Genomic DNA, 27,544 nt, shown 5'->3' with positions numbered 1-27,544 from the left:
CACATCAGTGGGAGAATGGATGGAGCCATGTATCGTAAAATCCTGAGCGACAACCTCCTTCCCTCTGCCAGAACATTAAAAATGGGTCGTGGCTGGGTCTTCCAGCAAGACTATAACCCAAAACCTTCAGCCAAAGCAACAAAGGAGTGGCTCATAAAGAAGCACATTAAGGTCATGGAGTGGCCTAGCCAGTCTCCAGACCTTAATCCCATAGAAAACTTATGGAGGGAGTTGAAGCTCCAAGTTGCCAAGCGACAGCCTCAATCATAATGATTTAGAGATGATCTGCAAAGAGGAGTGGACCAAAATTCCTCCTGACATGTGCGCAAACCTCATCATTAACTACAAAAACTGTCTGACTGCTGTGCTTGCCAACAAGGGTTTTGCCACCAAGTATTAAGTTTTGTTTGCCAGAGGAATCAAATACTTATTTCTCATTGTATAAAATATATAAATTTATTTGCAGTGTGATTTTTCTGGATTTTATTTCTGATATTTTATTTCTGATATTTTATCTCTCAATGTTAAAATTAGCCTACCCTTAAAATTAGACTGTTCATGTCTTTCAGTGGGCAAACTTACAAAATCAGCAAGAGATCAAATACTTTTCTCCCACTGTATATTACATAGAAGAAAAGCTGTCAATTAATTTGCTGTGTACAGTAATATGAGTGTGACAGGTTAGAATGGGTTTATACACCTAGAATATATAGATGTCAGTGACACACACGTGTATTTATATTACATAGAAGAAAAGCCGGCAAAATATCTTCCTGTGTACGGTATTCTCACTTCAGGAGCCGACAATGGATTACATACAGTAAATAGAATAGGTAGATGTACAGTTATGTGACAAATACAATTAGTACAGTGTGTGCAGCTTACTGTACATGTACTTATTTAATAAAAGATTATTTTTCAGAAAAAAATGGCATGGGCTCCCACGCAATTTTTGGAACCAGCAGAGGGAAAGCTGACTGCTGGGGGCAGATGTTTATATTCTGGGAAGGGGGTAATACCAATAGAGCTTCCCACGCTATTAATATCTGCTCACAACTGTATACAGTTAATGGGGGACCCTTAAAAAAAGAAAAAAAAAGAAAAAAAACGGGTCCCATTAATAGCCTAGGAAGGGGCCATGGATACTGACTCCAGCCCCCCCCCCCCCCCCCGGAACGTCTCATACTAAAAATATCAGCTCTCATCCGCCCCAGAAAAGGCTCATCTCTAAGATGCAACAATTCTGGCACTTAGCCTCGCTCTTTCCATTTGCCCTGTAGCGGTGGCAAGTGGGGTGATAGTTGGGAGGGGGGTTGGTGTCACCTTTGTATTGTCAGGTGACATCAAGCCCCAACGTTGGTAATGGAGAGGCATCAATAAGACACCCCTTTACTAATCCCATAGTCATGTTGTATAAAAAAGACACCCTAATTGAAAGAATGACAGACTCCTTTAATAATCTTAATTAAACCATACTTATGACCTCACCCATTTCCCCCCCCCCCCACCCGATGCCCTCGTCATCTGCAAAAGAGTTAAAAAAAAAATATATATATATATTTTATTCAATCCTCACCTTTCCACAGAGATGCTAATCCATTTGTCCCACGCCGGGTCTAGCTGCATAATGCGCCCATACAGCCTGTCATTCAGCAGAGAGACTGAGCAGAGTGTGCTCCGTGTCTGTCTGTGAACTCCTATTCCCTATCTGAGGACACCGTGAGCGTGAGAACTCTCTTCACCTTTCTGACGTCAGAGCAAGTGATGTGGGAAAATTCCCCATGGCGCTCGCGCTGACGTCCATAGGTGAAGTGAGTTCATTGGCTGTGAACTCACAGGACCTGTCTGACGGCTATATATTATAGTGTGTGTTTTGACAAATATTTCCTTAGAAAACGATGTGTAAATGACATAGAGAATTGCTGTATGTAAAAGCTCATGTTAAAGTCGCACTGCATTCGGATGTAAATCGGATTGTACTCGCATGACACTCGTGCGGCTCTCAGCAGGGAGACTCAGAACGTGTTTTTTTTTTTTTTTGTTTTGTTTTTTTTTCCCCCTTTTTTACCTTTAGTGTGACTCCGGCCTAAGGCTGACTAAAACGAGCATTTTTTTTGTGCCACGTGGTCTCCATGTAATGTGGAATCGCACATAAGCAATTGTGATGGGGGGGGGGGGGACCCCCCATGCACTGTAATCATCAGTGACGGGCAGCTCACACACTCGTCTACACTCGGACTGTGGAAACCTGGCTGCTCACGGGCACACTGTCTAACATTGGTCAGTGCCCTTCTGTTTGCTCTAATTGCGCACATGACCTGAATGTTTGCGGTTAGTTACAGCCCTATACCGTAGCGCATTTCACTGGGTTTCCACAAGGAACCATACATATGATAGATGTTCAACACGCACATTGGAGAAGTCACCATCTGTCAATTCTACTAAAGCATGCGGTCCGACCAGTCGGGCTCCCACCTTGCATGCTAAGCCTTGTGCATTGGCCTGGACAGAGGCGCCTAGGGCCTGAATCGTCTGTTGCAGCTTGTGTACAGGCATAAATAAAATAAGAACAGAACATTGGCTCAAATGTTTCAACTTTTTAAAAAGTTCACAATTGCTGAGTCAGCCGAAAAAATTTTGAAACGCCACAATGGCATTTTTCTTTAGTTTTTGGTCTGCCTTTCTTAGTAGCATTCTTCTGATTTATTTATTTTGTTAATCCAATTTTTGTTTTTCAAATTGGTGCGAGTAGGCGTTTTATTTATTTATTTTGGTGGTGTAGACAACACCATGTGGCACCATGCCGTTGTGCATCTTAAATGCTGCTTTCAGTGATCTGACATTGAAATTTTAAGGGGTTAAAAAAGAGCTTGCTGTTAGTGGCGGGTGCTGATTGTATAAAACAGCGGGAACCCCCCCATGTTTGGCGCCGGCTCAGCGCTGAGTCCACTCCATATACTGGCATTGCCATTACTGGTCTATTTATAGGGTTCCGGCTCTTTGCCACCCACAACTACCTGTTTAAAGGGTCCTTTGCTCTTGTGTGAGTGCTGCAGCCTCTTTTTTTAAAAGGGAAATTATGTTGAAAATGTTTTGTTCATTAAATTCCATGGTGTTTCTATAGATGAGTCGAGTGAGCGGTCCTGCTCGGTGACTTGCAGCTTTTCCAGGCTGGCTGCATGCAGTGATGGCTGTCCGTCATAAATAAGACTAGTATTTCTGCTTGGCTTCCCCTCTATGCGTGTACAGTGTGACTGGTTTCCTGTATACATAGCAGCACATCCCATAGAAGTAAATGGAGCAATATTCAGCACAGCTGCGACTAAGCCATTGTAGCTATGCTAACATTGAAAAGGCTGCGCGGTCACCTAAGCCACACTGCCACTTAACAGCTGATCAGTCTTGGTGCCAAGAGTCAGACCTCAACAAATCTGATATTCGGGGCCTATGTTAACCCTTATTTTACATGAAGTTCCTCTCCATATTTGTAGGTATGTTGAGCTGTGATTATGAATACATGCCCTTCTCATTTTTCCCACATGGATGAGTCTGGTGTATTGGGAATATAAATGATGGCTTTGTGGTCGTATCTATTAACAAAGGAGCAGCGACGTTTTATCATGGGCTTTAGTCTTTCTCTTCAGCTCCTGTATCCCATGACCTGCCGTCCCTTTGACCGATCGGCTACTTTATCTTGCTAGCAGCTAGTGTAGCTGTCCCCAGAGGGGGCGCGCAGTTCCGGAAAGTGGAGCAGAATATCAAGTGCTGGAGCACCAGTGGTTGTGGGTGACTGGTCATAGTTCACTGTCCCTGGTGAAGCATTGCCTAACAGACGTTGGCTGGCCGCCAGTGGCGGAGTGATGACACGTGAGATGGTGAATGGCTTCCCTCATCGCTGTAGAGATCTAGATGCGCTGAAATGTAATAAGACGTTACAAATTGGTACAATCGTGGAATATACATTACGTTTTCAAGAATAAGATCTCCTTCATATGTTAGAAGTGTTTGAGCACGCACATGGACTACACAGCACACCCCATAAAATCATTATATGCGTCCACGTTTAACAGTAGATTAATGTTCAGTTATCTACGTTCTAAACTAACAAAACCCCAAAAATGAGCCGTGTTTATGAATGCACACCTATGGATTGCACTTATACCCTGTGGCCATTTAACAAGCAGAACCGAAGATTAAAAAAAAAAATATATATATATATATTATATATATAACCTGTAATAAATAGTAGTACATGTAAATATGGGGTACTTGGTTAATATTGTCTTTCCATCAGAAAGGTATAAAGCCATCCCACCATGACCAGGTGTACCCAATCTGGATTGTACCTAGCTCTTGTAGTTCACCTCACTGTGTCAGTAGATGGCCGGAGTAGGACCTGGTCCCGACTGTTCAGACTCCTATAAAAGCACCATGGACGGGCAGCCCAAAAGGGGAGCAACGCCCCTGTTTGTGCAAAACTCTGAAGCAGAACAAAAAAAAAAGCTTGAGCATATGCTGACTCATGGTTAGGTACCATCCCAATTAGGTACAGCTTGTCGCAGTGGGATGGTCTTTATGCTTTTTTTTTTTTTTTTTTTTATCATAAGTGTGACGTACCACATTTTATTTACATGTATTATTACTATTTATTTACTTATTACAGGGCGTTTGCTCATTTTGTCTTTATCTTGGTCTTCATAAAGGAACAAAGTAGGTACCATATGTATGTTGGATGTGGTTATGTTGTTATACGTGGAAACGAAGCACTGGTTTCAGGTATGACCTGGAGGCCATGTCACAACATCCCGCTAATACTGCCTTCTGTCAAGATGCTTGTTTTAGATGCCATGTGCAATAGTTTTGATGTGTTCTATAATTGTGTTTATCTGGGCAATGCCTTGTACTTCTGTGGTTATGTAAATTGTGTAAATGCCCCTAATGCTGTCATATCCCTGACAGTGTGATTGTTGCTTCGAACCGCGGTGCTAAGCTGCACGTATCCCAGTAGTCCGGTACCCTTTGCACCTATACATTTTCACTTACCGTATATTATATGGTCTTTTAGCTAAAGGTACGGTATGTGTGTTCCACCAGGGCTGTGGATTCGGTAAGCCAAACCTCCTCAATTTCAATGACTCCAACTCCACAGCCCTGTGTTCCACAGTATTTTGTAATTCTTTGATGTGAGCAGTAATGTCCCCCCAAGAGATAAGTGTACACAAGGCCAGCGATCCTGTAGTATCAAGCTGTTGTTTTTGTTTCTGAGTTCTACAGCCACCTTTTTGTTTTAAAGGGGATGTCACCAGGTTTGTGCTACCTAATTTGAGAGTAACATAATGTACAGACAGATGCTTTGATTCAAGGGATGTCACTTTCTGGGCTGCTTGCAGCAGTTTTAATAGAATCGGTGTTTTACCAGCAGGATTAGTAAGCCTGCCACCATGTTGCCCTCCATATTCATGAGTTCTGTATAATCCTGCCCCCACCACTGATTGGTAGCTTTCTGCCTATGCACAGTGTACCCAGTAAGCTACCAATTGGGGGCGGGGTTACACATAGCTCAACATTCAGAGAACTGGTAGATCTGCAGCATAGAGAACAGTGGTTTTATCAAAACTGCAGCAAGCAGCCCAGGAAGTGACACATCAATGACATTAGGATCTCTACCCTTACCTCGCACTACTTTCAGATGGGGTAACAAAAACCTGGTGATTGCCTCTAATGAAACATGGTCATCTAATTCAAACTACCCAAATGTGGGCACCTGGAATAGGAGCCAGGCTGCGTATAATGTTGCCAGGGTAAATAACCTAAAGATTGCAGTGCTAGAGGTGATTGACACGTCTCTCCCCATCACCTGCCAGTGCTCTGGGACTACTCTGGGTCAAGTTTACCTTCTCCGAAATGCCAGCTTGCTTCAGATATGGATATGTATAAGGCTGCGATTGATGCTGCCTGTGGTTAGGCACCATGAATCTGGTGACCAGTTCCTTTTAAGCATCGTAGACTATGAACCATATAATCTGTTCCTAATGTCACTGTCATGATCCTATACAATAGTCAAAAGGTCTCCTGTTGCAGCATGGATCTTTTTATTGGGTGGCAGCTTAAATGTTACGGAGCGGGTACTGTAAATCTGCTCCTTACATGCAAATAGAAGCTGATCTGCAGCGCCTGGAAGAGGACACTACAAACATAGCGGTAATGCTGCATACATGCAGCCGCTGCTAACAACTGATCGTGAAGGTCTGATGACCTATGTATAGAACCAATATCAATGTGACACTTAAGCCTTGGTGCACTCTATGCGAGCAGGCGGAGCTGGTAGTAACCCGTGCGCTTAGCAATGTGCTGCTTGCGCCTAGCTGAGTTTTCTTTCTGTACGCTCAGACTGACATCTACAGTGGGTAGACTAATCTACAATGTTTCTCTGGCAATTCAGCATATGACTAATCCGCTTATACGCAGATTCGGTTTTAGATATATATAATTTTTTTTTCTCCAGGCGCACTTGCAAGCATCAGTGGCAGCTGGAGCAGTTTCAGGGCCTCAAAGCCTCAAACTCACCTACCCCGAGACCTTGGATCGTATCAAGGAGGAGTTCCAGTTCCTCCAAAGTCAGTACCACAGGTAAGACCCTATGTGTTCCTAAAGTGCAGGACTAGCCATAGTCTTACTGCTCTGTATGACGGTCATCTGCACTCCCACAATGCACAGCTTCCTGGAAAATGTATGGAGAAACGTACTGGATTTTAGCCATAGAACGCTGTCGTTTTTTGTCTTCTTACCATGCTTGCCTTCCAGGGTCCCGTGTCAGTCGACATGTCTATCAGACATTGTTTTTTGCAGGAAGAGCTGGAATTGCACCATTTAATTTACTACATAATTTGTTCAAAAATGGAAACCATTCGAGTGGCAATGGGGAGGGGAGTAATTATTATTATTTTTTTTTTTATATTGTGTTCATCATTCGATATAATTGACACTATACGATCAGCTATACTAAATTTACACTTTTCAGGTTTCACAAAGTTGTGATTTCATCTTTTTTTTTTTTTCTTTATTTAATGGTTCATATAGACGGGCTGGTTTTTTTTTTTTTTTGTCCATTAATGCACCACTAAAGCGGTTGTCCAGTCTTCTGATAGTCTGCAGTCACTATGTGTGACTTCTGAATCCTAACAACGCATGCTCACCACACACAGTCAGACTCTCCATTGTTGCAGGTGAAAACTGGTGGTAATATGACCGCAGTGGGGCAATTTGCATACGTCCGGCCACATTCTAACTAACCACATTCTCACTGGTATTGAGCGAGGCCTCACACGTCTAGTCTGCATGTGGCTGCATGTATGCAGATCGCTTGCTTGCGGTCACATGAGCACCTCTCAGTTGCAACAAAGGAGAATCCTAACAACGTGCGGTCTGCTGTATGGTTTCTGAAGTCTGCAGTCACCTTCAATCAACTATACTGTGTTTTTGTTTACTTTAACCCATTAGAAACGGAGCTCATTTTGACCTTAATGACCAGGCCAAATTTTTTAGCTTTGTGGTAATAACTCCAGAAGGCTTAAAGAGATCCCACTGTTCTGAGATTTGTTTTTTTTTGGGGGACATATTGAACTTTGTTAGTGGTACATTTTGGTCAATATGATTTGCGTAGATTTATGAAAATCTCGAAAACTTTAGTTTTGCAATTTTCAAACTTTACATTATGCCCTTAAATCAGATGGTTATATCATAAAAAAGTAATGTAATAACATTATAAGCACATGTCTGTCTACATCAGCACATTTTTAAACCCTTTTTAAGAAGTTAGAAGGGTTAATAGTTAACCAGCACTTTCTCAATTTTCCAGCAAAACAATTTTTTTTTTTATTTTTAGGCACCACATCACATTTGAAGTGAGTCTATATGACAGAAAATACCCAAAAGTGACAACATTCTAAAAAAACAGAACCCCTCAAAGTACTCAAAACCACATTCAAGAAGTTTATTAACCCTTCAGGGTTTTCACAGGAATTAATGGAATGTGGAAAGAAAAAATTTACTTTTTTTTTTTTTTTTTTTTCACAAATTTTGCCTTAGCCCTAAATGTTTTACTTTCACAAGAGTAAAAAGAGAAAATGGAGCCCAAAATTTGTTGTGTAATTTCTTCCGACTACGCCGATACCCCATATGTGGGGGAAAACTATGATTTGGGTGCATGACAGGGTTCGGAAGGAAAGCAGCACTGTTTTGAACGCAAAAATATTTTTTATCGAGAGTGGACACCATGTTTTGTTTGGAGAGCCCCTGATGTGCCTAAACAATGTAAACCCCCCCCCCCCCCCCAACTAGTGACCGCCAGTTTGGAAACTAGACCCCTCAAGGATTTTATCCAGGGGTATAGTGAGGATTTTTAACCTAATGGTACTATACAGAATGTGATAACATTAGATCATCATATTGAATATGTCGACATTAGTGCTGATCGCAAGTGCTCGCTATTCGAGGTTTGCATCGGGGCGCTCGGGTATGCCTTGAGTATCATGGGTACTCAAGCGGCCCACAAGGCAAACTCTTAAGTAGCGAGCACTTAAAGGGACTCTGTCACCCCCTCCAGCCCTTATAAACTAAAAGAGCCACCTTGTGCAGCAGGAATGCTGCATTCTGACACGGTGGCTCTTTTAGTTATTGGTGCAGTCAAAGCAGAAATAAAGCGTTTTATAATTTCGCAAAAATACCTGTCTTTAGCCCTGGAGGCAGGTCTTAACCCCCCTGCTGCACATGCCACACTGCCGTCACTCAAGGCTTCTTGGGCGCCGCCCTCTCCGCGCTATTTTCAAATCAAATCCGGCGCCTGCGCTGTTTTGTTCTGCCTGGGGCAGGCGCAGTGAACGCTGCCCATCTGATCTCAGATGCAGTCTCGCAGACTGTGCCTTTGCGGCCACCCAGCTTGTGAATCCCAGCCCCGCACTGTGCATAATGCATAACACACTGCGGGGCTGGGATTCACAAGCTGGGTGGCCGCACAGGCGCAGTCTGCGAGACTGCATCTGAGGTCAGATGGGCAGCGTTCACTGCGCCTGCCCCAGGCAGAACAAAACAGCGCAGGCGCCGGATTTGATTTGAAAACAGCGCGGAGGGGGCGGCGCCCAGCGCCGAAGAAGCCTTGAGTGACGGCAGTGTGGCGTGTGCAGCAGGGGGCTTAAGACCTGCCTCCAGGGCTAAAGACAGGTATTTTTGCGAAATTATAAAACGCTTTATTTCTGCTTTGACTGCACCAATAACTAAAAGAGCCACCTTGTTAGAATGCAGCATTACTGCTGCACAAGGTGGCTCTTTTAGTTTATAACGGCTGGAGGGGGTGACAGAGTCCCTTTTAACATTAGTCGTCATACTGTAAATTTTTTATTTTTTTTTACCTTTGAAAAACCCAAAGCCAAACCTAACCCCAACCCTGACCATGGTGGCAAACAATGAAAGAAATATAATTTTTTCTTTTTAATTTTATTTTATACATTATTTCCGTTTAAGGGGATGACACGGGGAGCGGTGACATACTAATTATAGGTTCTATCGCAGTGCTCAAAATGAACCAATAAGAAAAATCTTCTGTTGCCGGCCGATCTGAGAGCACTGTCCATTCACTCGCCTTTTTTTTTTCTATTCATTTTTTTTATTTTTATGTGATTGACGTTATTCATTGAATAATTGCGATCATTTGATTGAGGATCGGAAAAACCTGCCTGATGGTGTTCTCCAGGGTCTAGACTACCCCAGAGATTTTCCGACTATGGGAGTGCTATACCCTTATTCCCAATCGCCATTTTAAAATGGCAATGAGAGAATAGGGCCACATAATGTCCTCCGTTTTTTTAATGTGTATCGGCGGTTGTTATGGAGTTAATGATGGGCTAGAATGATCGCTAGTCTGACTGTTCTGTCCTCCTACTGCATCCAGTTATTGGGGAATGTGCTACTGTTAACATTGTATGTGCTTATTCGTCAGGTGGTCATCAGTAAAGTGTATACCGTCAGATAATGGGGAAGAAAGCATATGCTCATTCACCAATTATCTACTGGTGTATATGTTCTGTAATTGCTAAGATACTGGGCTCAGAGCAGTCTTAGGCCTCACTGACTTGGATTATAGTATGGTTGAGGATCATCCATTTATTTATTTTTAACGGATCCATAGAACTGCATTGCCGATATTGATCCGACCCTCGGAACAAAGGTGGACATGTCTTGGATTTTTGAACAGGCTGAGCCCAATTTGCGTAAAATTGGACATATGCATGGGCCTCAGACTCTCACAGGTATGAGTGCTATCTTTGAAAACTGTGGATGGCACTTGTCAGAAACTGTAGTGTCGGCATGAGCCTTTAGATTGTGGAAGTTGCAGGCAGATGTCTGCTGTACACCACAGTCGATGCCTATGTAGTGGACTTGGGTTAAATTATCCTTAAAAAGGACTTTGAAATATTATATTAATTGATTTGTAAGGAAGGACACTGCCCTTTATGAACAGAGGCTACTTTAATTAAAGTTGAACATGCTTTTATTTGGGAAACAAAAATCATTAAAAGGGGGGGTTTTGTGTGGTTGTTTTTTTTTGTTTTTTTTTTATTTATACTATTTCTATGTTGGTGACCTTTCCTTAGGATAGTTCATCAATATGATTGGAGGACAGACTGTTATGGATAGGTCATCAATATAAAAGTAGTAGACACCACCTTTCAGATCAGACAAGCCTCAAAGTGCAGTAATACAATGGTACTGAAAAGTCTGTGATATTTCCCAAGCGTCCAAAATTCACAAGGTTCTCCCTTGATCACTGTAACAATATGGCGCTCCAAGTTTGGGTCACAGCCTGCGGAGTAGCAGAGTGTTTAGGACGTAATACCGTACTACTTTAGTAAAGCTGGCAGTAATATGGTCCACTAACCTCATGAAGCTTTTTTTCTGATGAGTGTGTTCTTCTTTCATTACATGAAGTTTAAAAATGGAGTGTGAGAAGCTAGCAACAGAAAAGACAGAGATCCAGAGGCATTATGTCATGGTGAGTGAAACTGGTCTGCAGGTATGACTGATGTGTGCCCGAGGCCTCATAGGCTCTTTCCTCGGGGATGGTGGTGAGCCAGGAGTAAGTTAGAATTTCTATATAGGACCCACAACTATGGCCTGCATATGGGGCTTGGCTGAACATGCGCACTGGACACCGTATATAATCCTATTTTCCTCTTTGCACTACACTTATTATGAAGCACAAAGGTCTTCTGCCTCCCAGCCCCCCAAAACCACATACCACAGTTCTCTAGAAATGACTTAAGCTGCTGATTATGGTTCAAAAGATGAGGCAGCAAAACCCCGTATGCTTCTTTTCACACTTGCAGTTTTGCTGTTCTATCATGCAGGTGGTCACACAGATTAGATATTAGAAAACAACTTTTTGACAGTGAGGGTGATCAATGAGTGGAACAGGTGACATACTAAATCATACTTATGAGTGGAACAAAAGGTGGTGAGTTCTCCTTCAATTGAAGTCTTCAATCAGAGGCTGGACAGACATCTGTCTGTGATGATTTAGTGAATTCTGCTTTGAGCAGGGGGTTGGACCAGATGACCCAGGAGGTCCCTTCCAACTCGATCATTCTATGATTCTACTTCTGCCTCCCAAGGAAAAAGCACTTAAAAATGCCTAGGCTTTCTGCTCTTAGGGTATCCGTTCCCTTCTCGTTTTGCTCACTAGCTCCTGTTGCAATATTCTCAGAGTGAAGAGTTTGGAAACCATTTATTTGGCAAAATTGCGCCTATAAAGTGTTGGCAAACCTTATAAGTTCCTTCTATCTGTTTCCTGTTCTAAAGGCTGTTGGGATTGCCACATGGCATGCTTCCCTGGCTACCGTGTAATAAGAGTGCTAGCTCTTAGGAATCGAGGCCAGGACTCGCTGTTTCTGGGCATCTGATGGGCTCTTCAGTTGCACACACTAGATTGGAAGCTTTGGCAATGAGGTTGCACATGTTTCAAATGCTAGGCTGCAGGAAAAAAAGATTTATTTTTAAGGGCTAATTCAGATCACTTTAAAGCTGCAATTCCCATCCTGACATCATAACCCCAAGTTCATCGTAGGCAAACCTGATGCTGTACGTTGTGGTCCAGAGACATGCAGTTGGGCCAGGAATTGCAGCCAGAATGCGAACCAGAAATATGTCTGCTATACGACCGTCTGAATTGGTGTATTCACAATTAGGCCTGTTATGTGACTGTATTATTAACATCCATCTTTCTGACTTCCTGCAGTATTATGAGATGTCCTACGGGCTGAATATTGAAATGCACAAACAGGTAAATCCCTACTCATTGTCATGACGGTTATGGCTTTGATCCATCCTGTTTTTGTTGAAACCACAGCTTTCTCCATATCTTTCCTTTTGCACTTGCCATTTGCCTTGCCGTGAGCCCCACCTGTTTGTTTGTGTTGTTTCTTCCTCCCACTCCTTCCTTCATCATGTTCTCCCTCCTTTCCTCGCTGTGGTAGCAGCTTATTCATTCCTCATGCTGTGTGAGTTAAAGTAGCAGTAAATTGCACATTAATGAGCCAGGCCCTCCTCTCTCTGCACGGAAGTAAAAATCCTTCACCGCCCCCGGGGTAGCTTCTTCCCTGCCGTACTCTGTCCTGGCAGTGGTGCCATTAAGACAACAGGGGAAGACGCTTGTGCCTTGTGGTGTCCTCTCGTGTGTCCTTCACATAATGCATCCCTCACTCAGATAGGGGTCCGCCCACCCCCTTGCTTTTCCCAATCTCACATCTGCTGTGATTTGGACGATTCTGTGATAAGTACTGTAATGTGGAGATGAATATTCTTAGCCTGGGCACAGGCCTCTAATGTCAGGGTATGTCTTCTAGTCTTCCTGGCTACAAGCATCCTGCTGTAAAGGCCACATATTGGGGTACCATAGCTGTCGATGTCATATATCTTGTATTGCTGCTCTGGGAGAAGGGTCTTTCTATATTTCCAATTGTACAATTGTGGCCAAAAGTTTTGACTGACCCACTTTTGATTTTCACAAGCTTTGCTTCTTCAGTAATTTTAGAACTGTGAGTCTGATGTCTAATATTATTATTATTATTATTATTATTATTATTATTATTATTATTATTATTATTATTATTATTTCTATAGTGCCAACATATTCCGCAGCACTTTACATTTTAGAGGGGACTTGTACAGACAATAAAAGACAATACATAATAACAATAATCACATAAACAGATACCAGAGCCCTGCTCGCAAGCTTATAATCTGAGGAAATAGGGGAGACACGAGAGTTGGATGGTAACAATTGCTTTTATTGTTCTGACCAGCCATAGTGTAAGGATCGGGTGTTCATATAATGCTGCATGAACCGGTTACCAACCAGTATGTTGTACAGACAGAGGGCTATTAAATGCATAAAGCGTGTGAGAGCATGATACAGGGAACCTGGTTATGGTGAAAATTTTGTATGTGAAACAGGGATAGTTAAATGTGTTGATGCAGTAGTCCAGTCTCAAGAAATGCATTTTTAGAGCACGCATAAAGCTGTGGGTATTAGGGATTAATTGAATTATCCTGGGTAGTGCATTCCAAAGAGTCGGCGCAGCACGTGAGCATTCTTGCAGACAAGAATGGGAGGTTCTGATTGAGGATGCTAACCTCAGGTCATTAGCAGAACCTAAGGCATGGGTAGGGTGGTATACTGAGACCAGGGAGGAGATGTAGGGTGGTGCTGAGCCATGGAGTGCTTTGTGAGAATGATAGTTTATATTGAATTCTAGAGTGGATGGGTAACCAGTGTAATGACTGGCACAAGGTAGAGGCATCGGCGTAACGGTCGGTGAAGAATATGATCCAGGCTGCAGCATTCAAGACAGATTGGAGGGGGGAGAGTTTGGTAAGAGGGAGGCCGATTAGTAGGGAGTTACAATAGTCCAGACGAGAGTGAATGAGAGCAACAGTAAGAGTTTTTGCAGAGCCGAAAGTAAGAAAAGGTAGAATTCTAGAAATGTTTTTGAGGTGCAGATGACAAGAGCGAGCCAGTGATCGGATGTGGGGGGTGAATGAAAGCTCGGAATAAAGTATGACCCCAAGGCAGCAGGCATGTTGCTGGAGAGTGATGGTAGAATCACACTTGGAAACAGCAATGTCGGGCATAGGTAGGTAAGTAGAGGGAGGAAACACGAGTTCAGTTTTTGACCGGTTCAGTTTCAGATAGAGGGAGGACATGATGTTGGAGACAGCAGGTAAGACAATCACTGGTGTTTTAAAATAATGCAGATGTGATGTCAGTAGTAGAGGTGTATAGTTGGATGTCATCAGCATAGAGATGGTACTGGAAACCAAATCTACTGATTGTTTGTCCACTAGGGGCAGTATACAAGGAGAAGAGGAGGGGGCCTAGGACTGATCCTTGAGGAACCCCAACAGTAAGGGGAAGGTGAGAGGGGGAGGAACCAGCAAAAGAAACAGAGCGGCCAGAGAGGTAGGAGGAGAACCAGGAGAGAACGGTGTCCTTGAGGCCGATGGAGCGGAACATAGTGAGGAGGAGCTGATGATCCACAGTCCTGCAGAGATATCCAGGAGAATTAGCATGGAGTAGTGACCATTAGATTTAGCTGTTAGTAGATCATTAGAGACTTTAGTGAGGGCAGTTTCAGTAGAGTGTAAAGAGCGGAAGCCAGATTGAAGAGGGTCGAGAAGAGAGTTATCTGAGAGATAGCGGGTAAGACTGGAGTGGACCAGGCATTCGAGGAGTTGAGATGAAGGGAAGATTAGAGACAGGTCTATAGTTAGCGGCACAGTTTTGGTCGAGGGGTGTTTTTTATATTTTTTTTTTTAAGTAATGGATGTATGATGGCAAGCTTAAATGAGGAGGGAAAGATACCGGAAGAGAGAGAGGTTGAATATTTTTGTTAGGTGGGTGAGTGGTTAGGCGAGCTGTTTCTATGGTTACTGAAATTGTTATAATTATTTCATACGTTTTTACTCTTTTACTGACAAATACACAAAGTTTATACAAAGACTCAATATTTACAGTGTTCGCTCTCACACTGGGCGTTTTTGCTGCTTTTTTATGCAAATTTTTATCTGCGTTTTACAATATCCACAAAGCCTATGAGATTTCATAAATCACATGCACACACCTTGTGTTTCTTTGTCATCGGCATTTTGTGCTGTACATGTGCATGTCACTTCTTTTAGCGGGTTTTCAGTTTTTTTCACTTATTGACTTGAATAGATGGTGAAAAAATGCTGAAAAAACGCAGGTATCAGGTTTTGCTGCGTTTTTTTGTCCCAAAACTTGATTCTATGGAATGACTTTTTAGTGTTTAAAAAAAAAAAACCTTTCAGCCTGCACAAATCTAGCATGCCAAAACTGCCGCAAGGATAACGTGCCTTTTTTTTTTCTGCAGCTTCTATCCTGCCAAGAGATCAGGTTTTGCTGCAGAAAAAAAACGCTGAAAAAATGCCTAATGTGAACTTACCCTTATTTTTCAAGAATTTTGCCCTTCCCCCTGGCATGGTGTATATCACTTAATGAGCACAATTGTCTATGTAGTTTGTTCTTGAAAAAGAGCTCGGTGCAAGCACAAAATGCGTGAAAATAGAAACTGCAAAATTGCTATTCCACTCTGGAACTGCTTCCTTTCATACGGCAACGTGGTCTACTCTGAAACATCGGTCTCCTTTTTCTACATATCCTGACAGACTAGTCAGTCTTTGTAGTTTATTACAATAATTATTTATTTATTTTAATTTTTGTTTTTCTGCTGAGGTTTTTGAGCATTGACCACAGTTTCTCAATGGGATTAAGAAACGGGGAGTTTCCTGGCCATGGACACAAAATTTTAAATGTTTTCTTTACACAGCTACTCGTGGTAGGGCTCACATTTTTTTTTTAATTTTTTTTTCCTCCTGGACAAGCATCCTTCCAGATGTTTCATACAGTCTGAAATGGCTTTGCCAGAGAAAATAATTTTACCCCAGTCCTAAACAGTCCAAATCCATATACGTCCTCCTGGATGTCAGTCCATCACTTTTCTATTTTTCTTAAAGGGCAGCAAATAAGTCACTCCTTGACACCAGGCCAGCCTCTAAAAGCCTTCACTTCACTGTAAATGTAGATTCAGAGAATTGCCTACTGCCATTCAAAAGCGAGCTCCATAACCTAGGTGAATACTCTTTAGGACATGGTCCTGGCACTTAAAGGACTTCCTTTGCGCCCTGAGGCCTAAATGGTTGCTTTAGGGGCAGTCTTAACATCAGCAATGTCCTTGCCTGTAAAGCACTTTTGATGCAAAGCAATGATGGCTGCATGTCTTTCTATGGAGGTAAGTGTAGTTATCAAAGAAGACCATTATTTCAAGCACTGGCCCCCTTTTACAGCAACCAGGCTACCCTTTTGTTCTCATTAATACTTTCTCCTGTGCTAATGAGAAAAGTGCTGAAATGGTGTAAGCAGGTGATTTTGTGGATGGGCTCAAATTCTGTTGAAATGGGGTTCTAGTTGTTTAAGCTTATTTTCATGTCAAGGAACGACTGCAATTTTTTTTTTCAATTCATCTGATCATTCTTCATAATAATTTCAACTTAATGTAAACTTCCAATATAAAAACTGAAACTTCAAACTTTGTGAAATAAAACAAACAAAATTTGTGAGCATTTCAAAACCTTTTGGCCACGATAGTATGTATAAAACTGTTTATTACTAGAGGGGTGAATGGTTCTTTAAAATAGGTAGACCCTAAAGTAATTTTAAGGGTTTTTTTTTTTCTGTTTTTTTGTATTCTCATTATAGTTCAACCCAGGTTGTATTTTCTTTTTAGACAGAAATTGCCAAACGTCTGAATGTTATATGTGCCCAGTTGGTGCCATTTCTGTCTCAAGAGGTAAGTCTTGTTCATTGGCTGTGTGTATCTATAAAATATATATATATATATATATATATATCTTTTCTTTTCTTTTTTCTTACTCAAAATTCAGCATCAGCAGCAAGTTGTCCAGGCAGTTGAACGAGCTAAACAAGTGACAATGGCAGAGCTAAATGCAGCCATTGGGGTATGTTTTATCTTTATTTGATGTTTGTTGAATGTAGATATGTTGGGGTTGCGCGACAATAAGTCTCTAGCCTTACATCTGCGTTTACACATTGCGGCCACTTGAGGATTTTAGATTAATATGACTTACATTTTAATGTTTACTTTGAATTTCATACCTAAACTTTATCTGTTTTTCTCCATTTATTTCTTTTCTTGACACGTTCTCTTCACAACCACTGATTTTGGCTAACAGCACCAGCTACAAGCCCAGCACCTTTCACACCATGCACCCCCTATTCCACTAACCCCTCACCCATCTAGTTTGCAGCCTCACAACCTGGCTGCTGCCACCAGTGCCTCCAGTCTGCTGGCCCTTTCTGGTGTCCTTGGCCTACAGTCTCAGCTGGCTGCAAAAGAGGTACTGACTGAAGCCGAGCACAGAGGTAATTCTAGATTTCTCACAGAATACCTTTTATACTCACATGTGCACAGTGACTTCATTTTTCATATGCAATCGCACTTTCTGTATTTCTGTACTAAAAATACCAGTTAGTTTAGTAACTTTTGTTGATTCTTCAGTCTTGATTTTTCAAGGGGGTTTTCCAGGATTTTACAAAACTTTATAAAATGAGTAGGGCTTGTTATAAAATAAATACCCATTATTTATCTTTGACATCCGCTGGTGCTGTGGTGGTCCTGCAGTGATGACATGTCGTGCGTCATTCACATGGGGACTGCAGCCGATCGGGATTTCAGTGATCACATGCCATACAAATCTCATTACTGAGGTTAGTGATTAGCTGAATCATTGATGGGAATGATGTGTGGCACGTGATCGTTGCCAGATTGGAGTGAAGAGGATTCAGCAGGTAAGTATAATGTTTATTTTTGGAAAACCCCTTTTAAGGATATCCTCTGAGGTGACTGTTTTGTTTTTTTGGCACATTTGATTGACCTTGACTTTGAGGTTGTCTGTTTTTCTTCATGGAACACATGGCCCTTACCCAGTTGTATGCAAAATGGCACTACAGCTGGGCAATCGGCAGCCCCTTTAAGACCTCCAGTGCACTGCCTGTATACAGTAGAACATAACCTGAGGTTTGAGCGCCATGGAGCTGCAAGTCAGACTGTGAAATATTAATGTGCATTGCAAAAAATGATTTTGCAAGGAAAACCAAATGTAAGAGAAACTTGAGGTGCACAGGGAAATCTACATTTTGTTTTTCCCTTTTGAGTGTGAGATGACGTCTGCTACTTCATTTTACTGAGGGGAACATTTGCAGGGCTGGGGGGTTGTCTGCAGGAGAAATTGGGAGATCTAGATCTGTAAGTGAGATTTCTCAGTGGGAAAGAAAGATGATAAATTAATAATCTTGACAAAAATTAACCCCATCTTTCCCTTTTCTCTTCTCATGCGTTTCCATGGAGACAGACAGAGACCCAGGGCCTGTAAGTATAACGCTGTACTGTGTGGGCTTTTTGTGCATGGGGGGGATGTGGAGAATATTGTCTTCCTTAGATCTAAATTCCAGCTCCTGCATTGTAGGCTTCTGATTAAGCTGTAACTGTGTAAGACATTGGGTCTTGGTGGAATCGCTGCTAAATCTGAATAACCAAAAACACAGATCAGCAGCCATTTATGTGCTTCATCTCCAGATGCCATACTTGGGGATTGTGTCCCAGTTTCTCTCAGCCAGTCTACTCTGGTCATGGTCACGTGCATTTGTCACCGAAATGCTGGTTTTTCTATCTTTAGAGCAATTGTTTACAAATGATAAAATATGCAATTGCACCATGTTGAGGGTCGTTTCTTGATTTGCATTTCAGATCTTATAGAATGTCATGAATTGGGCGGCCATTTTGGCATTCAGAGAAAGAGTTGCTTATTCACACATAAGTGATTTTTTTTTTCTTCTTCTTCCTGACTACTCTATCCAAAAAAAAAAAAAATACATCGACAAGTGAGCAGCCCCATATATTATAGGGATGAGTTCTATATGTGAAAAATGTGAATAAAACTCGTTCATTAAAAAAAATTTCCCTTCAGACTCCCAGTAGTATCTTCTAATATGATAGATGCTCTTTCAGAAAATGGCTGCATTGCCACGAGTAAATGTGATCTGGCTGCTTAGAGTAGTAAATGTTCTGGGTGAAGACCCAGGACTTGTTCTTATGCTTGCTTTCCCGCCTTTTCTAATCATGTTGAATCCATTTATTCCTTAACAGAGCTGTGTTACTCTTCCAAATGGGGAGCGTGTGCGGTCCTTATCAGATTACCTGAACAGCAGCAAAAAACGCAAAACTGAGGAAAAAGACTTTGGAACGGATTATGTAAGTCTTGGTTGTATGTTACTATGATCTTTACGCAACATAGGATCCGAATGCTGGCGCTGATAAGCGGATAAAGTCATGACATGAGCCAAAGTCAAACTAGCGTGTTCCCAAAGCCCCACACAGTAGCTTTTCAAGTCTTTTATCAGACCTTCATCTCTGCTGTACTTCTTGCAGGGTAGTGATGCTGACCGCAGTGAAGACAATCTTGTGGTGGATGAAGTAAGTTCATTTTTTTTGTAAGCTATGCTTCAGCATGAAGGCAAATGGTAGAAACTACAATGTGTGATTTGTCCTCCCAGGATCCTGCTTCACCTCATAGTGTTCACTCCTACTCCTCACGAGAAAATGGGGTAGAGAAATCCAACCTCCAAAGAAAGGAACCACCTCCAGCAAGTCCAAACTCTATGACTTCATCCAGCAGTGTATCCCCGTCCAGGAGCAAGGATCTTCCCACGGTACTTAAATTCTGACCTCGCTTGTATGAGGCGGTAGCACATTTAGTGTTTTGCAGGACGGCAAAAACCTACATTGTTGTAACTGGTCCAATTTCTGTAGATAAGATTGGTTTCTTTTATAGCAAGTAGAAAAGGCTGGGACCCCAGGCCTGAAGTCTAGCACTCCGAACTCTCAGAGTGATATGAGCACGCCTGGACCTAGTGGGGCTAGTGCATCTCAGTTCCGACCTCTCTCCAGTAAACCTGCTATTGACCCTCTAGGTGAGTATAGGTTTTGGTGGAAAAGATCAAAGCCATTCTCATCTTGCCTTGTATCCAATGTAATCTGTATCTAAAATTCTTTCACAGCCTTGGGACTTCGGGCCCCCTTGGGAACACAGGCTGGCTATCCAGCTGCGTTTAGTATCGCTCATCCTTCTGTGAATGCTGAGGGAGCCGGAGCCTATGCTAGTCTTCACATCATGTCTCCACAGATCAATGGGGCCGCTGCTGCGGGAACTTATGGAAGATCCTCTTTAGTAAGTGGCGGCATTATTTTCATTTGTACATTTGATTTCAGTCCTTCACATTTGTTTGTATACTGGTTTTACATTGCATGGTGAGGTAGCTTTTTTTCCCCTCACTTTGGGACATAGAATAATTGTTAGATGTAGTATTACTCACTAATATATTATATTACCCCTTTTAGGTTGGTTATGACCCTCATGCACACATGCGGAGTTTGGGGGCTGCTATTCCAGGAGCTACATCTGGAAAGCCGTGAGTTTTTTTTTTTTTTTTTTTTTTTCCCCCACCATTTATTCCTTATTTTCTGTTATTTGTATTTGATTGGGAAAAATAGTTAACCATCTTGCAAGCAGGTGATTAAATGAAAATAGCTTGTATGATTGATTTTTTATGGATACGGTTTAGTCAGTTTGTTCATTGAGGACTTTGGAGTTATTGGATAATAATTCATGATAAATAAGGACACGGCATTCCATCCAGAATGTTTGTACCATTGTACTATACTCACATCAGCTTAGCTACATGCTATTCTGGATTAAGTGTGTTGAATACACATTTCTCCATTGTGTGGGCAGGCTAATGACTAGGTCTAGACGACGGATGACTATACAGATGAAATTGTACAATGCGTTCACACTTCTCTCTAGCATTACCTTGTGTTGTGCCATATCTAACAGCTCTGGTGTGTGAGGACAGAGACATAAGCTATCGGCACCACATATTCTAGATCAATAATGCTTTTAAGAAACCACAATTTACTTTTAATGCTGAACTAAGTGACCCACAACCACAGATGCTTAAAGGTGACTTATAGCAGACCTTGGCCTCACTACCATGAGTTGGGCTTTAGTTTTGCCACATTGTGCATGATTTAAAGGGACTTTTTGCAAAGCTCATTCTATTTTTTGCTGACCACACTATCAGTTTGATTAGCACGTTTAACAACCTTACAGCATAATATCTTATCTAAAGAATACGGTAATTTTTTTTTTAGCAGACATGCATCATTTTCTGCTTTTCCACTCTCTTGTTCCTTCTTGCAGAGCCTATTCCTTTCATGTCAGCGCAGATGGGCAGATGCAGCCTGTTCCCTTTCCTCCAGATGCTCTAATAGGTTCTGGAATCCCCCGTCACGCTCGCCAATTGCATACATTAAGCCACGGTGAAGTGGTCTGTGCTGTGACTATAAGCAACTCCACACGTCATGTCTACACTGGAGGCAAAGGTTGTGTCAAAGTGTGGGATGTTGGGCAACCAGGCACGAAGACTCCTGTGGCACAACTTGATTGCTTGGTAAGGCTCTCCTGAATCATTCTGGTTCTTTTGTCCAGTATGTTGTGCAAGTTTCTAAAATGTTCAGTGTACCTTAGACTTCAACCTACTTGCCAGAATAGATGGGACGGCTAGCTTTCCCTTTTGCATTTTTTTTTCTTTTTTGGGGGGGATGAGGTTTTACATGTTCTATCCTCATTTATTAAATAACAAATTGCTGCAGACTGGCATTGTGGAGTCAGTTTGTTACCTAACATGTAGAATTTTGCTTTACTCCTGTACAGAATCGTGATAACTATATCCGCTCCTGTAAACTCCTTCCAGACGGTCGCAGCCTTATTGTTGGGGGTGAGGCCAGCACTTTGTCTATATGGGACTTGGCATCACCCACTCCGAGGATAAAAGCAGAGCTCACCTCTTCTGCTCCTGCTTGCTATGCCCTTGCCATTAGCCCAGATGCCAAAGTCTGTTTCTCCTGCTGCTCTGATGGCAATATTGTAGTATGGGACTTGCAGAACCAGACACTTGTCAGGTATGTCACACAAATCCAGAATCATGGCTCCTTGATTAATTTCTGCATTATACATATATCTAAGCAGGTCTAGCTACTTAAGGCTGTGACTAGTCCATAAAATATTACATTTGTCTGATCTTGGCTTTACATTAGGCAATTTCAAGGACACACAGATGGTGCCAGCTGTATAGATATTTCTCATGATGGTACCAAACTATGGACTGGTGGCCTGGACAATACAGTTCGTTGTTGGGACCTGAGAGAAGGCAGACAGCTCCAGCAGCATGACTTCAACTCTCAGGTACTGGATGGAGTTAATGTGAAAGGATCATCAGAAGCCTTGTGGTGAAGAGCTTTATGTCAACGCTGTGTGTTTAAAGTGGAGCCGGATTCTTAGTTTCATAGTTTCATACTCTTGTGAACTGCAATTTTGATATGTCAACACTTTTTTTTTCTTAACATACAGATCTTTTCCTTGGGTTACTGCCCTACAGGCGAGTGGCTGGCTGTGGGCATGGAGAGCAGCAATGTTGAAGTGTTACATGTTTCTAAACCTGATAAGTACCAGCTTCATCTTCATGAAAGTTGTGTCCTGTCTCTGCAGTTTGCTTCCTGTGGTAAGTACTTGAAAAAAGGATGTAAATTAAAAAAAAAAAAAAAACTTCACAGAAAAAAAGGCAGCTATACTTACCAACACAGATGCACAAGACACAACAGGCCCCCATGATAAAGGTGGGGACAGCACAATTGCAAAATGTTAGTGAAACAACCACTTACAAACATCAGGAGGTGGTTGTCTAGTAAGTAAAAACAGGAGAAATCCAGCACTCTTGCAAGTTCTGGAGATGGATACAATTATCATGCATTATTATAGCACCATTTATTCCCATATGAGAGGGCCTGTAGGGGAGTGGTCCACTTTGTCAAAGGCAGACAGGGCCAGGCAGACAGGGCCAGGAGCAGGAGGACAGAGCATTGTCGCTTGGCTTTGGCAGATTGTAAGCGTTCGAAGAAGGAGCAGAAAGAGAGGTAGGAGGACAGTTCCAAATGAACATGTTCCAGTAGTACTATTGACGCATAGGGGAGAAGTGATATGGGGTGATAGCTAGATACAGAGGATGAGTCAAGAGAGGACTTTTTGAGGCTACGAGTGATTGAGGCATGTTTGAAGCATGAGGGGAAAACACCAGTTGTTAGTGATGGGTTGAAGAGAAGAGTTAGGGTTGGGATGAAGAATGTGGTGAGGTTTAGGATGATGTGTGATGGGATCAGAATAAATAAACATGGCACTCTGTGAAAGTATAGGTGTTGGTGCTCAAGTAGGGTATCCCACCCTTACTAGCAAATATCCAAAATAACTTGGCACTCAATCATTTATAAAGAGAAGAAAAATTCAATTTATTTCGCGTCCAGACATAGAACCGGTTGTCTTGTTGAACGTTTTCGGTCCTAAGTGGACCTTCCTCAGAACAGTTCAATGTTATCTAGTGCAAAAAAAAGTTTTACAAAACAGAAAAAAATTTATAAATAAAACAGAAAATCAAAATAAAAACAACCGAAGATTGAAATCCTAGTGCCTGTCTTATATCGCGTAGTGACAAACAAACAGTACAGTATATATGTCGTGATTAGAAATTACAAAAGAGCCGTCGCAGCATAAGGCGTAACCAAGAGATGGGATCAGATCAAGTGCACAGGTGGTGAGATGTGATCTTGAGAGTAGGGCGGAAAGTTGATCTTCTGTGGTGAAGTTGGTTTTGGAGGAGGAGGGCTGAGCAGTTAGGAGGAGGGACTCTGGGGGTTGTAGGCCAAAGGTTACTCTGATATCAATCTTATGCTTGAAGAATGAGGCAGTCTTCAGCTGAGATGAGTGGAGAGGGAGGGGGTGCTGGGGGACGGAGGAGAGAATTGAAAGTGTTGAATAACTGTTTTAGGGTTGTGAGACAGGGAGGATATGAGAGATGAGAAGTAGATTTGTTTTGCTGCAGTGAGTGTGGCCTTGAAAGTAATGGGGGACTGTTTGAATGCGATAAAGTCCTTGTTGGAGTGTAATCTTTTCCATCTCTGCTCAGCTTTTTGGTCAGGCTGGTGTGCCAGGGTTGTCTGATTTTGCGAGCTTTAGTATGTGTGAGAGAGGTGACCAATTCGAGAGCTGCAGCTATTATGGTGTTCTATAAAGCGGCATCCGCATTGTGTAGGGAACTTATGTCTGTAAGCGGGAGAAGGGATTCAGAGAGTGAGTGTGAATCGAGGTGTTTAAGATTTATGCAGGGTGTTCAAGTTTGTGCGGTGGGGATTGTGGACCGGGAGTGGAGAGGGAAGAGAATAAGCAGGTTGTGGTCAGAAAGAGGGAGAGGCGAGTTAGAGAGGTTAGATAGGGAGCAGAGGCGGGTGACGATGAGGTCCAGTGTGTGGCCATCTTTGTGAGTAGCTGCAGAAGACTATTGAGCGAGGGCGAAGGAAGAAGTGAGAAGTTTAGTGACAGCTGAGATGGAAGTGTCAGTGGGAATGTTGAAGTCACCCATGATAGTGAGGATGTTAGTGGAGAGGAAATGAAGTAGCCAGGTAGTAAAGTGGTCGAAGAAGGTGGTGGCTGGCCCTGGGGGGGGCAGTAAATGACAGCCAGTTGGTGGGGGAGCAGATGCGCACAGAATGCACCTCAAAGGAAGGGAGGGTGGCAGTGGGATTTGGGTGAAAGAGCAGTTATCTTACAGGAGAAAACCAACTCCTCTGCCATGCTTGCTGCTGGGGCAGGGGGTGTGGGAAAGGTGAAATTGCATCTTTGATTTTCAAAAATGAAATATTGAAAAATCCAGCACAGGTAGTTGTATAGTATTACAAATACACACAGGCTTGCATAGGGTGCCATTCACACCATTACGTGACTTGTACCTCTGTCCATAGAACAGCCGATTACCAGCGCCCTTACTATTACATCAGGTTGGCCTTCTGGTACCATAGGTACACTCCACAGGACAGAGACCCCAAATTGCCCAGCCTGCACAATGGAAAAATGTGCAACAAAAAGATGTATATAATGCTTGAGGTATTGGTTGATATTATGGACCGAATACACAAGCTTGCTACCCACGTCAAGGGTCCTCATTGTCTTGCAAGTCCCTATACTGCATCCTGTTGTACATTTGTGTTGTGACCTATTGTTGGTAAGTATTGCTGCCATTTTAGCTCCTTTCCACGAAAACCCGCCTTCAGCTGAGTATGCATCTTTATGCAGAGGTCGGGGTAAAAGGTTTGCTGGTCACACAGATATGGTTGACAGTTATGTACTGTATGGGAGGCTTTAGATGTTCACCAGTCACTTGCCCGAATGATAGAACTGTCTTGTAGTAAAATTCTAGATTCATAATCTAATATATACTATAAACACATTTATGTTATATGGGGAATTCTGAAGAGACAAGTTTGAACATCACCCTCCATCCAGGCTCTAAAAAAAGGTCATTCTTGAAGGGGAAAAAGATGTTGCAATAAGTCTCCAACTTATTCATTGACTAGAAGACTTGATGCTATCCTCAAAAATCGTCGAGGAAATTCAAATGCTAGATGGACTAGTTTTCAGTGGGGGTGTACTAATATGTTTTTATATGTGAATTGGATTGTTTTAAAAGGCCATTGTGTTCATCTACAAATATTCATGCAAATCTGCTCCTTTTGGGGAGTAAGCCATGAGGACTTCTGTGTACAGGCCAGCATATAATGGCAGGTTTTCTCTCTACTGCAGTTTGGCCACTGCTCCCAATTAGAAGTCTTTTATACTGCCAACTTGTGTGCTGTGGTGAAAGAACATTGTTGTAAAGCTCTAACGGCCTGTCTAGCCAGGCAGAAAACTTCTGACCGTCTCCTTGGTTCCAGCACACATCATGGTTGGGAATAGAACGGTTGCTGTACTTCATAAAAGAATCCGAACCACAAAGCAGACGATGACCAAGTTTTAGCTTGGTGTCAAAATCCCCTAACCAAGGAGAGCTGGCCGCTATGAAAAATAAGAATGTAGCTCAAGTACTGTAGTTCATGGAGAGGACTTACCATTGGCGCTTATGTCTCTTCAGGTAAATGGTTTGTAAGTACTGGCAAGGACAACTTACTAAATGCCTGGCGAACACCGTATGGAGCCAGCATTTTCCAGGTGAGTAACCTGTAAAAGTTAATGTCTTCTGCTTTCAATAGATTGTAACAACTGTTTCAGCTCTGTAGACAAATAGAATAAAAAATTCCAATTCCAAGTCCCTTATCAAGGCTTGTTGGTCATTTTGACTGTTATACCAAAAAACCTACTATAGCACCCAGGAAAGGAATGCCTAGGTTTGATATAGCATTTATACAGTGTTTTATAAAACTTAGAATTTGTCCAAACTGGACAATCCCTACATCTGTCTCTATGCCCTATTGGGATACATGTCTAACATCTTGGGAGAAGGTACTTGGAACTTTTATTCTCAGAGCTAGTGTAAGATCCTCGAACAGCAGATGTGGTGCATCCAGATCATACATGGTCAGCTGTTTGATACCACATTTCCTTTAAAGAACGCGAGCAGTGGCACAAATCTTCCCAGGTTATATTGGAGAAACTAGGCCCACAGTTCACCATTAGTCTTAAGAGCATTTCATTTTCCACCCTTACATCTAAATTGTCTAGTAATGGGAGTAAAATTATAGGATTATTTGTCGCCATCTGTGCCCATGTTGGTACACCGAAGAATAGGATTAAACATCTGATTCTATATGTACACTAAACATTTAGCTTTGCCTGTGTGGATATGTCATGCTTCTTCTCTTATAATTATAATTTTAATTTATTTGCAGTCAAAAGAGTCTTCATCTGTCCTGAGCTGTGATGTTTCCACTGATGACCAGTTCATTGTCACAGGTTCTGGTGACAAGAAAGCCACAGTCTATGAGGTTATCTACTGATGGCCTCTTTTTTTTATTTTTTTTTTATTTTTTTTTTCTCCCTTGGGTTCCCCTTCTACTGCACGGACCCACAAAGGGTGATCATCTGTCCTTTGGGTTAGTTCTGTTTTTAGGTGTATATTTTATCAGTATTGGCCAGCTTGTATTTAATAATAAAACTGGAGAAAATATTGTTCAAGTGTCTTCTCAATTTGTAAGAAAATGTCATCCAAGCATCCTAAATATGTTTCCACAAGTACAGATGTTGTGAAATGCCCCAAAGCTGGTAAATTTGCAATGTTGCCTCGTAAGACGCCTTTAAACCTAATTCATCCATAATTCAGTGTTCCTAGGACAAACATTTCTATAGATGCATGACCTGGACAACTATATTGTATAGGGAAACTGTATATTTATGTAAATGTATTGCTATCCTTTTAGTGCTTGACGCTCCAGTGGGCAGCAAGAAGCAGAGCTTTTGT

The 27,544-nt window shown here is 42.1% G+C and overlaps 1 protein-coding gene across 3 annotated transcripts in view; it reads left to right on the top strand.

Annotated features, from left to right (window-relative positions):
• The window catches only part of TLE2 (TLE family member 2, transcriptional corepressor), a 238,579-nt gene extending 211,324 nt beyond the window's left edge, over window positions 1–27,255 (top strand). For all 3 annotated transcript variants that reach the window (XM_077270842.1, XM_077270820.1, XM_077270831.1), the window contains exons 3-21: window positions 6,506–6,630; window positions 10,984–11,047; window positions 12,290–12,334; window positions 16,857–16,919; window positions 17,014–17,088; window positions 17,323–17,512; window positions 18,502–18,518; window positions 19,296–19,400; window positions 19,578–19,622; window positions 19,703–19,858; window positions 19,981–20,119; window positions 20,207–20,376; window positions 20,547–20,617; window positions 21,409–21,658; window positions 21,922–22,169; window positions 22,305–22,452; window positions 22,618–22,768; window positions 26,222–26,298; window positions 26,976–27,255. In XM_077270842.1, coding sequence (XP_077126957.1) covers window positions 6,506–6,630; window positions 10,984–11,047; window positions 12,290–12,334; window positions 16,857–16,919; window positions 17,014–17,088; window positions 17,323–17,512; window positions 18,502–18,518; window positions 19,296–19,400; window positions 19,578–19,622; window positions 19,703–19,858; window positions 19,981–20,119; window positions 20,207–20,376; window positions 20,547–20,617; window positions 21,409–21,658; window positions 21,922–22,169; window positions 22,305–22,452; window positions 22,618–22,768; window positions 26,222–26,298; window positions 26,976–27,083 — 2,247 coding nt within the window. In that variant the 3' untranslated portion in view covers window positions 27,084–27,255. The remainder of the gene's footprint in view (window positions 1–6,505; window positions 6,631–10,983; window positions 11,048–12,289; window positions 12,335–16,856; window positions 16,920–17,013; window positions 17,089–17,322; window positions 17,513–18,501; window positions 18,519–19,295; window positions 19,401–19,577; window positions 19,623–19,702; window positions 19,859–19,980; window positions 20,120–20,206; window positions 20,377–20,546; window positions 20,618–21,408; window positions 21,659–21,921; window positions 22,170–22,304; window positions 22,453–22,617; window positions 22,769–26,221; window positions 26,299–26,975) is intronic.
• The last annotated feature ends 289 nt before the right edge of the window (window positions 27,256–27,544 follow it).

The sequence above is a fragment of the Ranitomeya variabilis genome, chromosome 1 (assembly GCF_051348905.1).
Source record: "Ranitomeya variabilis isolate aRanVar5 chromosome 1, aRanVar5.hap1, whole genome shotgun sequence".
Taxonomy (NCBI): domain Eukaryota; kingdom Metazoa; phylum Chordata; class Amphibia; order Anura; family Dendrobatidae; genus Ranitomeya; species Ranitomeya variabilis.
This window is presented reverse-complemented; position numbering and strand designations above follow the sequence as displayed.